The sequence below is a fragment of the Peromyscus eremicus genome, chromosome 23 (genome assembly GCF_949786415.1).
Source record: "Peromyscus eremicus chromosome 23, PerEre_H2_v1, whole genome shotgun sequence".
Classification (NCBI taxonomy): Eukaryota; Metazoa; Chordata; class Mammalia; order Rodentia; family Cricetidae; genus Peromyscus; species Peromyscus eremicus.
In genome coordinates, this window is record NC_081438.1 from 13420394 (window position 1) to 13434300 (window position 13907).

Here is a 13907-nt window from a genome sequence, read left to right on the forward strand (position 1 = left end):
GATATAGCTCAGTTGGTAGAGCGCTTGCCTAGCATGCAGGAAGCCCTGGGTTCTACTCCTAGTACTGTGTAAGCTGAGTGTGGTGTAATCCTGTAATCCTAGCACTTGGAAGATGGAGGTATGAGGACCAGAAAGAAGTTTAAAGTCATCCTTGGCCACACACTGTGGAGAAGTGCCTATGTCTTTGAAAAAAGATTTGTTTATTTAATTTTCACATTTATTTCTACTTGACTCATCCACGGAGCTGTCTGGCCCCTAGGCCAGGGGACTTTTGAGGTCATAGTCATAGTAAAGAAAGGGAGTCTGGAGGCCCTAGAGGGCTTCTTGGTGGTGGTGCCATCTGACCCAGGCTTCAAGGATGAGCTGATGTTCCAGGAGGGCAGCTATTCCAGTCAGAGAGACCAAGTCCCAAAATGATGCAACACGAGGGAGCTGTGGGATGTTGATGTGACTGACTGACCCCAGGCAGAGCTGAGGGGAGCTGGAGACTGGAGTTTAGAGGGCCTGAGCTGGGGAGTGTGCGGTTCAGACTTCAGATAGAGGACTCCCAAAGAGCAAGAGGGCCCGGCAGGGTGGTCTGAGGGCAGGTAGAGAAGTCCAGCGAGGCCCAAGGGTCTCAGATTCAGTGTGGCCGCCCTTTTTTGAGCATGTGGGGGAGTGTTCATGCGGGAGGTTGGCCCTTGGGTAGGGTGGAAGTGGGTGTGTAGGTCAGGACACAGAGGGTCTTGGTTGGGTTTCTATTGCTATGATAAAATACCATAACCAAAGCAACTTAGGAAGGACAGGGTTTATTTCAGCTTACAGTTCCATATCACAGTCTATCATCAGAGGAATTCGGGACAGGAACCTGGAGGCAGGAACTGAACCAGAGGCCAGGAAGGGGTGCTGCTGGCTGGCTTGCTCAGCCTGCCTTCTTACAGCACCCAGGACCACCAGCCAAGAGGTGGCACTGCCCACAGTGAGCTGGGCCTCCCATCAATCAAGAAAATGCCCTACAGCTTGTCCACAGGCCACTCTGATGGGGCATTTTCTCAATTAAGGTACTTTTTCCCAAATGACTCTAGCTTGTGTCAAGTTGACATAAAACTAGCCAGAACACGGGAGTAATTTAGATATTAGGGTGTAGAGGAAGTTGAGTCTCTTCTACACCAGATTTCCTGTGGTTGCATTCCTCCACCTCATGAGGCAGAAGCAGAGTGATACCTGGTATGCGTGAGGCCCTGGGTCCACCCCTACCAACACACACACACAGACACACACAGAAATATACACAGACACACATATACAGATGCATACACACACAGAGACACAGATATGACACAAATATATACAGACACACACACACACACACACACACACACACACACACACACACACACGAATGTGGCAGTCTTGCTGGAGTTTCCTCCAAAGAGGTAATGGGTAATAAGGCTTTCTGCCAGAGCAAGGGTGCTTAGCTTCGGCACTGTTGGCTTTGGAGACTAAGGAATTCTTTGCTGTGGTACTGTCCTGTATGTTCAGGATGCTGCATAACACCCTGCTGTCTGCCAGTAGTTCCCTGTCCCCTAGTTGTGGCAGACACACACACACACACACACACACACACACACACACACACACACAGAGTTTCCTTATTACCCTAGTGGCTTTGCTAAAGCCCTTTGCCATTTACCTCTGTGAGCATGACCTCTCATTTCCCCTTGAGGGCCCTTGTAGTCAGGGCCAACCACTGGGCTTCCCAGCATCTTGCTGATTAGATAACACTTGAGGCAGAAGGTGGAGGGGCTGGGACGAGCCATGGCCACAGCCCAACTGCTGTTTACTACAAAGTGGCCTTGGACGGGCAACCTAGACTCCCATGCACCTACCTGTTTTCTGGTTTCTAAAATGAGACCAATAAAAGTGATTTCCCTATCAGGGTGTAGCAAGGAATGAAGGATGTGGGGATATATCAGCAAAGTGCTCAGCACCGTTCTGGGGTGGAGGAAGGAGCTGTGGAGAGCCCCTCACCCCCCCTCATCTGGGTCTCCTTTCCCCTAATGGGCCAGTTGAGCTCAGCTGTAAGAGTTACACTTGGGGTAACACTTCTGTGACTGCTGTCTCTTATACCCGCACACCCCAACTGCACCAGATGTTCTATAGGCCCAGGTGGGAATCATACCAGATCCTCTTCCAGTCACCCCAGGCCACTGGGCTTGTACCCACCTGCCCCAGCTCCCCTTGAGCAGGGCATAAGCCCAGGACCCATGTGACCTCCCCACAGGTGGGTAAACTGGGACAGGGTGGATTGGCCACTAGCTGTTGACCTTGCTTTGAACTTGTTTACTGCTGGGTAAGCTCAGGGAATGACATAATGTCCAAGCTCCCTGGACTAAATTTAGGCCCCGGGAAAATAATTTCCCCTGGGTGAGTTCCAGAGGCACCAGGACGCTCAGAGAACAGGCTGCTGTCCTGAGTCCTGGCGTGCTGCAAGCCGCACCATTGGCTCCCTTCGGAGCCCTCAGGCCTGGCTCTTAAGGAAGCCTCGAGCCCAGGCATGCCTCTGCTAGCAAACAGGCACTGGGGATCTCCAGATCTCCTGTGACTGCCTGACTGCCTGGGGAGTGTTAAACCCTCCTCCCCCTGCATCTGCGGAGCCCGATGCATGCAGAAAACAAACCGGCCACAGAGGCAAAGCCACCGATAAGGCAGACTTTGTAGGTCAGTTACAAATGTGTTTTGTTAAAGCAAACAAATAGATTATGAAATAGAATGCAAAATTAATGTGGAGGGTTTTTTTCTTCCTTTTTTTTTCTTCTTTCTTCTCTCCAAGCAGAGTATCATGTAGCAGCCAAGACTGGTCTTGAACTCCTGACATGTGCTGAGATTACAAATATGCACTGCCATGCTCAACTTGTCTTTGTTTTCTTCTTTCTCCCCACCCCATTATGTGGGTCTCACTACGTAGCTTAGGCTAGCCTAGAACTCACACAGACCCTCCTGCCTCTACCTCCTGGGTGCTAGGATTAAAGTGTCCCACCATGCCTGGCCCTCTAACTTTTCCCTTTTAAAAAAGAAAAAAAAATGTTATTTTATGTGTGTAAGTGTTTTGCCTGTAGGTATGTATTTGTACCATGCGTGTGCCCGATACCCTCAAAGATCAGAAGAGGGTGTTCGATCCCCTAGAACTGACATTACCAATGATTGTCAGCCACCACGTGGATGCTGGGAACCAAAGCCAGGTCCTCTGCAAGAGCAGCAGGCGCTTTTAACCACTGAGCCCTCTCCCCAGCCCCCAGCTTCTCCTACTTAGTAACTTGAATTCGTGCCCCAGACCTGGTGGTACCCACATGTTATCCCAGGACTTGAGAGGCTGCAGCAGGAAGATCACAGGTTTGGGCTAGCCTGTGCTTCATAGCTTTGTTGCAAGACCTGTCTCCAAAAAGAAAAAGAAAAGACATAAGAAATGAACCACTTTGGTGCTGGTATAGCTCAGGTATAGACATCACACTTAGTCTATGAGACAGCCTAGGCTCAACACCCAGGACCCCATCCCTCCACAAAAAAGATGGAACTGAGCCATTTCTAAGTGAGAAACAGTTCACCAGTGTCTAGAATAGTCTGTCATCTCTGTCTCGTTCCAGAACACTGTCCTCAGTCCACAAAGAAACTGCACATACTGCATAATCCCTCCCATGCCTTCCTTCACCATTCCCTTACAATGACCAATCCCATGCGTGTGTGTGTGTGTGTGTGTGTGTGTGTGTGTGTGCGCGTGCGTGCGTGCGTGCGTGCGTGCGTGCGTGCGTGCGTGGACATTTTACATAAAGAACAGCGCCTTCCACCCTGTCAAGGCAGGGTCTCTTGTTTCTGTGGCTGTGCTGTTTAATCCAGGCTAGCTGGGCTGGCCCTGGACCCCCTGAGCCAACCCCCTGTCTCCGCCTCCCATCTCTCTGTAGCCATAGGAGTGCTGGTATTACAGATGCGGTGCCACTGCGTCCTGATTTTGACATGAGTTCTGGGGAACAAATCTGGGTTTTAGGCTTGTTTTTAGGCTAGTACTTTTACCCCCGAGCCGTGTGTCGTCGTCCCCCCCCCCCCCCCCCCCCCCCCCCCCCCGCGCGCGCCTTCCTTTGTTCCTTTTTTATGTCTGGGTAATAGTCCGCTGTAAGGAAGACCACATTTTGTTTGTCAATGTGGCTGTCCCCTCCGTTGTATTCACCATTGTGAACAGTGCCACCGTGGCCTTCATAGTCAAGACTCTTTGAGTCTCTGCTTTTCAGTTCTTTTGAAAATAAAAATTTCTGGGTCATCTGTTTAAGTTTTTGAGGAACTGCCATTAACATGAGGAGTTTTCAAGGTGAATCTAAGCCAGGCATTCAGGCTATAATAGTCACGGCATTCAGGAGACCAAGGGAAGAGATTGCCACAGTTGAAGCCAGCCTGAGTGATCCAGTGAGTTCTAGGCCAGCATATATAATAAACAGGTAAATAGACAATACTAAAATGTGAAAGAACTTTCAGGTTTACAGAGAGTTTGAGTCTGTGTCCCAGAGAGTCCACCAGTTACCCCCCTGGGTTAATTCGCAGGAGGGGCGGGTGTTGTTTTTGAGACAGGTTGTCACTGTGTAGCCTAGATTGGCCTTGAATTCTTGATCGCCCTGCCTCGGCCTTCCACGTGCTAGGTTTACAGCCTTGTGCCTCCAGGACTGGCCAGTTTGGGATCTGTCCATGCCGTCGCAGATAATCCGTGCAGCCACTGGACAACAGGGTGGCCATTGTCAACCTTGTTTTTATAGGGGAGGCAGGGGTCTTGGACAGAGTCCCATGATTCACCGGGGGCAAAGGCAGTGTTTGAATTTAAATCTGTCTCTGAACTGAGTCCCTTTGCTTCTGGGTTGTCGGTGGGCCCTAGAGCCCTGAATGGGAACTCTGACCAGCCATGAAAAGGCGGGCTGCTGGTCTGGATAGTAGCAGGCAGGGCCTTGGGGCTGTGCACTCTAGCTGTCTGCACCCCCACCTGCCTCGGGCTCTAGGCAGCTGCTGGCCATGTGCCCACATTACTTATATGTTTTTTCAGTTCATGCTTGGATTTTGCTCTTTTATTATTCCTCTGCCTCAGAAAGTAAGCCGTGGTTGCTGAGGCATTCTTCAACATTACTGTAGTAGGCTTTTTAAAATCAGAGTGCGGCTAGATGGTGGTGGCGCACGCCTTTAATCCCAGCACTCGGGAGGCAGAGGCAGGCGGATCTCTGTGAGTTCAAGGCCAGCCTGGACTACAGAGTGAGTTTCAGGACAGCCAGGGCTACACAGAGAAACCCTGTCTCAAAAAAAAAAAATTTAGAAAGAGGAAGGAGGAAAAGGAGGAGGCTTAAAAGCAGGGTGAGGGCTGGAGAGATGGCTCAGCACCTAAGGGTGACCTGAGTTAGATTCCCAGCACCCAGGTTGGGCAGCTTACAACTTCCTGTAGCTCTAGTTCCCAGGAGTCCACCACCTGTAGCCTCTGTGGACTCCCTCAATGAGATGCACATACCCCCCTCAGTGATTAGAAATAAAATTTAAAGTCAGGGTGACTTGTCACTGGGGCCATGTGTGAGCAGCTCAGGTGGGATTTTGCGGTGCCTCCTTCCTTGTGTCCCAGAATCTAGAGGTATGTGCCACCACTGCCTGGCACAGTTGATTTTAACTTTGTTTCTCTGTGTAGTTTTTGGTGCCTGTCCTGGATCTCACTCTGTAGACCAGGCTGGCCTCGAACTTACAGAGATCCACCTGGCTCTGCCTCCCGAATGCTGGGATTTAAAGGCGTGTGCCACCACCGCCCAGCTTGATTTTAACTTTTGGTTTTGTTTTCTCAGTGGTTAATCACTGCTCTGATCACCAGAGAAACACCCTTACTTATGATTAAGAGAAGCTTGGGGATTTAGTTCGGTTGGTAGGGTACTCACTTGGCCAAGCACTCTTGAAGCACTGGGTTTGATCCTTAGCCCCAAATACACCAGTTATGGCAGTGCACACTTGTGGATCCCAGCACCCAGGAGGTGGAGTCCATAGCACCAGAAGTCAAGGTTATTCTTAACTACGAATAGAGTCTGAGGCTGGTCCAGGGGCCAGCAAGATGGCTCAGCAGGTAAAGGGGCTTGTCACCAAGCCTGCCAACCTGAGTTCAGTCAGCAGAACTCATCTGGTAGGGGAGAACTGACCCCATCAGGTTGCCCTCTGACCTCCACATGCTCACTGTGGCGTGCAAGCGTAAACACTAAGTAAGCAAATGTGGGGTTTTTGTGTCTTCTTTTTCTAAGATTAGAGGCTGGAGAGCTAGCTCAGTGGTTAAGAGCAGTGGCTGCTCTTGCAGAAGACCCCGGTCTGGTTCCCAGCACCCCCTTGGTGGCTCAGAACCATCTGTAACTCCAGTTCCAGGGGATCAGACGTTCTTCCCGGGCCTCCGGGGGCAGTGGGCACACCTATGGTGCACAGACATGCTTGCAGGCACAAAACCCGTCCACATAGAAGAAAAATAACTCTTGGAAAGACTTATTTATAAGAAAGAAAGAGAACTGTGTGCCAGGAGTCAGCGCCCTATGATGTTAGGAGTATGCTAGCTCTCTACAAAAGCCTGCTGACATCTCTTTGGCCATGGCTTCCCTGGTGGAGCCGGGAGACAGCCATGATTGCTATGGTGCCTGGTGCCCAGCAGAGGGTGCCAGACACTGGTAGCATTGCCTACAAAATAGCCCTCTTCCTCCAAGCAGAGTAGGTCAGTTTGGAAGGAGGGTTTGAGACCCACAGTCTCCACCCGTGAACTGGCTGTTTATAACCACCTTGCTGGCAGATAAGTGAGAAACTTCCCAAGCTCTAGCCCATCTAGCTCTGGAAGCCCCCAGCCACAAAACTACCCAGATCCGGGTATTTTTAGGACTTGGCCCATCTGGTGCTGCTTCTCGTGTGTCTGAAAACAGCTTCTGTTGTCTTGCTCTTTGCTCAGATGCCTCTGACGAGCAGAACTCACAGTCTTCGATGGAAAACTCAATGAACAGCTCAGAAAAAGCGGAACGGCAGCCATCTGCAGAGTCGGGGTTAGCAGCAGATGCTTCGGCAGTCTCTCAGGTACCCTGCAGCGGGGCCTCGGTGGGGCGGGGCTAGGGGCCACCGTGAGGGCGGGGCCAGGGTCCTCCGTGGTCCGTTGAAAAGCATGCTGCTTCATCTAGAACACTGTTTGTCCATTCAACAGCAGCTGGAAGTGTTAGCCTCTGTCACCTGGGGCCACCGTGATGGGCGGGACATGTGGTCCTACTTCAAGAAGCCTCTAGGGTAGAGGATGCACACCGTCATCCTAGTCTCAGCTTGGTGATGGTATGATGTGGGCCCGTGAAAGTAGCATGTCATCCCAGTGACCCCACGTTCTGTAACTGAGTACCAATATCCTTCTTGGATTGTTCAGTGTCAACACGAGGCCTAGGGGCAGGCGGCGGAGGTGATGGAGCCTAGCCCAGGTTCAAGTTCAAATCCAAATCCAGCTCTAGTTCTCTGGGTATGGAGGTGCAAGCCGGTAATCCCAGCTGCTTGGGACACTGAGGCAAGAGACACAAGTTCAAAGCCAGCCTGGGAGACTTAATGAGAGTGCATTCATCTCTGTCTGGCCTGCCCTGTGTCCCTGCTACCCGGAATAGGACCAGATTTTTAGGAGGTACTGTGCTAACCATGATGAAGAGGTGCCACTGAGGGTGTAAGAAGGGCTTTAGATCTGGAGAGAAGGTTGCCTCAAGTATAACAGGATGTTGGAGGGAGGGAGCTGGGGCTGCTGATCCTGTGTGAGGCCTCAGGTGCTAGCCACAGCTGTATCACTTAGCACCTGGGTGTCTGCCTTGCTGAGACTCAGTCTGTCAAGCTGTCAATGGAGAGCAGATGAGAAAATGTGGCTAAGATACGCAGCCAGAGCTCAGTGTAGACACACAGATGTCATCTGCCAGGGCCATGGTGGTGTGTTGATGTGTGGGGCTGGAGAGATGGCTCAGTGGTTGAGAGCACTTATTGCTTGCAGAGGACCCAGGTTCAAGTCCCAGCACCCACAGAGGAGCTCACAGCCATCTTCTAACTCCAGTTCTGGGGGACCTGACAGAGGTACATGGTGCACTTACATACATACATTCATACACATAAAATAAGTACATAAACTTTTAAAAATAAAAATTTTTTAAAAGACGTTAGGTTCAAGAGGAGCATGAGCTGGGTGTAACTCAGTGACAGAGCCCTTGCGCATGTCCCAGCATAAAAAAGGGAAAGGAAAAAAAAAAAAATTCATATTGTACTCCCTCTGGGGTCGGGAGGACCTCTTTCTGCTGGCCTGAGTCTCAGATGTTTTTCTCCCGTGTTCTTCCCTCCTTGTTCCCCCTGAGGGCCCGAGACTTGCCTCTGCTCTGTCTTGATGTGGAACAGCCCAAACTAATCCACCCCTACTAGATGACAGAGATCTGCTCCTTCAGTCGGGAACCAGCAGCCCTGGGAGCGCCTTGGCCCGCTTCCTCCTCTTACATCTGTGTCTCCCTTTAAAAAGCAAATGGGGGTGGGATGGGTGGGTGGGGATTTAGCTCAGTGGTAGAGCGCTTGCCTAGCAAGCACAGGGTCCTGGGTTCGGTCCTCAGCTCCGGAAAATAAAAATTTAAAAAAAAAGCAAACAGGGGAAGCCAGATGTGATGGCGACACACGCCTCTAGTCCCAGCACTCGGAAGGCAGAAGCAGGCTGATGGCTGTGAGTTTAAGGCCAGTCTCGTCTAGATATCGAGTTCCCAGCGAACTAGGGCTGCAGAGTGATACCCTGTCTCGAAGAAGGGGGCGGAGGGGCAGCAAGATGAGGCCACTGATCAAGGCACGTGAGCCAGGCCTGATGGCCTCAGTTAGAACTCTAGGACCACACAGTGGAAAGAGAAAAATGACCCCCTCAAGCTGCCCTCTGACCTCTGCACATACGTTGTGTTACACGCACACGTGTCCATGCGCATACACACAATATGTATAAAGAAGGAATGTTGCCAAAGGGCGGTGGCGTGCCCCTTGGGAGACAGAGGCAGGAGGATCTCTGAGTTCGAGGCCAGCCAGGGCTACACAGAAAACAAAAAAAGAATGAATGTAATAAAACATTAAATTCCGGGGACTGGAGAGATGGCTCAGAGGTTAAGAGCACTGACTGCTCTTCCAGAGGTCCTGAGTTCAATTCCCAGCAACCATATGGTGGCTCACAACCATCTGTAATGAGATCTGGTGCCCTCTTCTGGCCTGTAGGCACACATGCTGTATAAATAATAAATAAATAAATCTTTAAAAAAAAAAAATTAAATTCCAAAGACCAGTGAGGAAGCGAGCTGGCCTCCGTGATGCCAAGTCCTGTCCAGAGTCCTCAGAGAAAGCTCACTCAGCCTTCTCTTTAGAAGCTGGCACCTCTTCCTCACAGTTAACACAGATAACACAGCACATGCTACCAATCAAGCCCTATTCCAGGGACCAGGGCAGCTCAGGCAGAGAAGTTTGATAGACAGACATAGGACACTAAGTCTCTGTCTTGAGAGATGGCATACGTAGATGTGAAGATCATGAGTCGGGTGACTTGGGCCCTCTTTAGATTGAGGAGTATCCTGTGCCTGAGGTTTGCGACCCGTGAGCCCAGGAAGAGGACAGGCTTTGAGACAGGACCAAGTCGAGGAACAGAAGAGCAAAGAACACTGGGTAGGGGCAGGGCGGGGGCCTTTAATCCCAGCACTTGGGAAGCAGAGCCAGGTGGATCTCTGAGTTCGAGGCCAGCCTGGTCTACAGAGCGGGTTCCAGGACAGGCACCAAAACTGCACAGAGAAACCCTGTCTCGAAAATAAAGAACACTGGGTAGCTAGAGCCTGGTGGTCCAGGACGAGAATGGCCAGGGGAGAGGAAGGGGCCGCTGGGACCGGTCACCTAGCCTCCCCAGCCCTGGAAAGAGGTTGAGCTTGTGTTTTAAAGTCAGTGGGCAAATGTTGGGAGCCTTTGTTCCCACCAGTGGTTTACAGTCTAAGGAGCAGGCTCAGGTGATATGGGATGACCCTGTAAGGAGGCCACGGAGAAACAAGTGGTGGCAGCTCAGAGACATGGACACTAATGGGTACAGGAGGTAGATCCCGCTGATGAAGTGGAGGGGTGGGGAGCCAGATGGAAAGGGGGCTGTAGGGAGCTGTCCAGGCACAGGCTTTATCCCATGCCTGCGGTAACCGGAAGACACCTCAAAGGCGCAGTTAGCGTAGATACTGTCTGGAGTTTGGTCTCAGGGGATGATTGAGGTCTGAGAGACACCAGAGGGGACTGTTGGTGAATGAATGACCTTTTGGGTGGTCATAAGACTTCTTGGGAATTCAGTGACGAGAAGAGACCACTTTCCCCAGAGTAAGCTCCATGTGGCCGTTCAAAAAATGCTGAGCATTTGCCCCAAGCCAGGTGCCTGGAGCAACAAACAGTCCACCCAGCAGAGCAGCTCTGGGTTTTTCGGGAAACCGTCTTAGAAGTAGAGGTAGGGTTGCCGAACTGAACCTTATGCTCGGGGACTCACCTCCACAATTAATTACAGACAGGGAGAGTAATCACAAGGGAAACTCGGTCTAGGCTGTATGGAGGCCAGGGGCTGAAAGTCCAGAGGGAACAGCGTGTGTGATGGGTCAGAGGGACAGCGGTAACTGAGGAGGTGGCCTTCACGCGCTCTCCAAGGCGTTTGGGTTTGAAGTTCGCCATGTGTCTGGAACCTCCGCTCCAACCCCATTGTGCTCATGGGTTCAGTCAGAACTGCGTAGTTCTCTGAGTTCCCTCCTGCGTCCTAACTGCCCTCCCTGCTTAGACTGACCTCAGCCGCCTTTCTTCCCCCCCCCCCCCCCCAAGGATTTGGAAGGAGTGCCGCCCTCTAAAAAGATGAAGCTGGAATGCTCTCAACAGAACTCTGAAGAGATGTAGACGCCCAGTGGAACCCTTGGGTCCATGTTTCATGGCAGGTACCTCCGCAGGCTTAATCCTAGAACGTTGCCCAAGCGATTCCTCTTGGGCGGCGGACAGAACTAACGTTTCAAGTTTACTAAGTGCAAATCCAAGAAAAACCTAGAACGGCGGAACTTCTCAGACACTGACGAACTCTGCTGTGAAGCGAAACCTTCGGGCGACTGTCCTTGGGGAGACAGGTGGACAGCTCAGGAGTGTCTGCACACTGTCTCGGAAGCCAAGATTACATTTGTGTTGCTGCTGTATCCCCCCCCCCCCCCCCGCCGCCCCTCCCCGCCCCCGCCCCCACTTCTCTATTTAATGATATAAGCTATTTGAGGGTGGTACCAATCAGGAATTTGCTTTCCATAGGGGCTTTTTCACTCTTCCACCAATTCATTCTGCTTTCTTTTTTTGTGCCTTGTACCCTAGAGGTTACCTCTGGCATGCTTCCTGGTTTTTGCATTTCTCCTGGCAAAAAGTGCCCGTTCCTTTTGGTTGGCTGTTGCCCGCCCCCTTTCTGACTGTCTCTCTCCCCCTCCCTGCCCCGAGACTGCTTCAGAGCAGGCAGGATAGAGGGGCGGGAGATCAGGCACCTTTCAGTGGCTCCTGGTTCAGGTGGGCAGTGTTTGGGCACACCCTGTACCCTATGTGGAGTCAGCCCCAACTTCCAGGGCTCCTGGGGCTCTAAGTGTCAGCCCCATTTCCCAAGGGCTGGCCTCCTTGGTTCAGGACACGCCCTCACCTCCTGGAGCCGTGGAGACTAGGGGTTTGCAAGCCACAGTAGCCCGGATTGACATGCAAAGCCTTTAGATTCTTCTGGCACTTCCACCCTGTCTGCCCCCCTCTATCTACCACTGGCACTGCCTTCTCCAGGCCCTCCGAGGACAAAATGACTGCGAGCTTGTCTCCTTAGGATGGTACAGGGCTGGGAAGGATGGGAGCAGCAGGACTAGCTGGTGCTGAACTCTCCCACGGGACATTGCTTGGATTTCAAATCCACGGAAACCTGCTGCCCTTTGTGTCCTCACCCCGCACCCCCCGCCCCCGACACCCCAAATCCCAGGCAAGATGCACCTGGCGTGTGGTGTTCTGACTCTCTCAGAGGCGACAGGTGGATGGAGTCTCGTTCCCAGCTCATGCTATCTATCGGCCTCCACTGGGGAGCGGACCTTAACGATTGGGCCTCAAAGGCCAGAAGCAAGGCGCCGAGGAACTGGGGAGATTTGCACACACCCCCAGAAAGGGGCCACGGCGGCTCCCCCTGCCCCTGCCCTCGATTGCACCGAGACAGCTTTCTCTCACTCAGTGGAGACCCCCCTTGGACGAACTGCCCGGCGGCGGCGGCGGCGGCGGCGGCGGCCATGGCCGTTGAGTTCTGAGTCCTGGTTTGCTCTTAATTTCCTCCACGGAAAAATCCTCAGACCTTAAAGCTTCCCTATGCTTTCTTACTTACTGCACTGGAGCTCTGACTCCCTACGAGTTGTGTGTTTGGGGGGCGCGGGGTGTTTTTTGTTCTGTTTTTGTTTTTGTTTTGTTTTCTTTGCTAATTGGTGCATATTCAGGTACCAACCTTTTGACGTGTGGATCTTTCTCCCGACCACCAGGAGAAGTGTCTGCCAGGCTCCATTTTCTAAGAGTTCCTGAGGGGAGAGCTCTTATTTCTTTTTCTGTTCTCAAGGGAGCTGTCTATTTCCTATACTTCACGAAGAATCAAAATGTTCCTGAATTTTAAATACCTCATGCAAAAAAAAAATATCTCCTGAAATAAGGGAAGGAAAAAAAAAAAACTTTGAGAATCTAAATGTTGAAGTTAGCGATGCTAAAATGTTTCTGTCTTAAAAAAAAAAATTCTTGTACTTAGCAATTTTGCCCCTCAGGCGGTCAGTTCTATGAAGAGCTGTGTTCTGCGTCTTTGCTGAAAAGCAACCAGGTACACGACCTCCAGCATATCTCAAGGTCAAGGCGGCTTTACCTCCAGATTCTAGAGTTAGGGCGACATTTTTCTTTGCAGCAAAACTCCATTTTGGTGAAAGATGAATTTGGATATTTATTTCTTTTTCTGGGAGACGAGAGGTTACAGCATAAACAGCTGAAGGAGAACCCAACACATGCATCCACGGAGCCAGCAGGACGGCCAGGGCCACCCTGCACCTCTTCTGTCCACTGCAGCCTCTCTGGACAGTCAAGAGGAGTTGACGTTGCAGTTGAGGATGAAGACGAACGTGAGGTCCACGGTACCGAGGCTGTCATTAGTTTTTCTCTGAAGTGCCTGAAGGTAGGAATGGGCCGTTGATGGGGACCGTCCGAATGCCCCCCAACGGCCACGCCAGGCAAAGAGCCAGCGGCCCTGCACTCCACGCTGGCCAGGAAAGCCTTCCACGCGGAGGAGTGGTCAGACTGCAAAATCCAATGTGCTTCCTTCCCCGCCGCGGTCCCCCGGAGCCGCTGGTCCCCATCCCTGAACCCCTCGCCCTCATCCCCACCACAGAATCTAAGACCTTTCATCTGGCCGAGCCAGGGGCTGGGGATCCTAAGCAAATGCCTTCCGTGGACATCAGGCCTAAAGGGCTCTCCCATGGCAAACTTCCCCCAAAACTTAAAGGTGGGGAAATGGCGGCTACACATTCCACAAAGTGCTGGCACTTAACACCCACAACCCGGAAGGCTATTGACCGATCCTTAGAGGGTGGTGACTGCCCATCGTCAGACGGTGTCATGGTTTGGAATGTTAACTATTGCCGAGGACCTGGTTAGAGATATAAAGACCTTTTTTTTTTTTTTTTTTTTTCCACTGTTACCTTTTTTTTTTTTCCTCTTACAATTTTTTTTTGGTGTGTTGTACAGCAGTATAATTTTTCACTTATTTATTCCATCGGTAGGTATTGTTTGTACAATGTACAATGGTTTCATTTCAGAAAATAAAAACAAAAATTCAGATCATGAGT

At 51.3% G+C, this 13907-nt stretch overlaps 1 protein-coding gene across 1 annotated transcript in view; it reads left to right on the forward strand.

The window, feature by feature from the left end:
- Bcl7a (BAF chromatin remodeling complex subunit BCL7A) overlaps positions 1-11229 on the forward strand; it is a 33989-nt gene extending 22760 nt beyond the window's left edge. The window contains exons 5-6 of the mRNA XM_059249311.1: positions 6962-7083; positions 10867-11229. Of these exons, the coding sequence (XP_059105294.1) occupies positions 6962-7083; positions 10867-10938 (194 nt within the window). The 3' untranslated portion in view covers positions 10939-11229. The remainder of the gene's footprint in view (positions 1-6961; positions 7084-10866) is intronic.
- The last annotated feature ends 2678 nt before the right edge of the window (positions 11230-13907 follow it).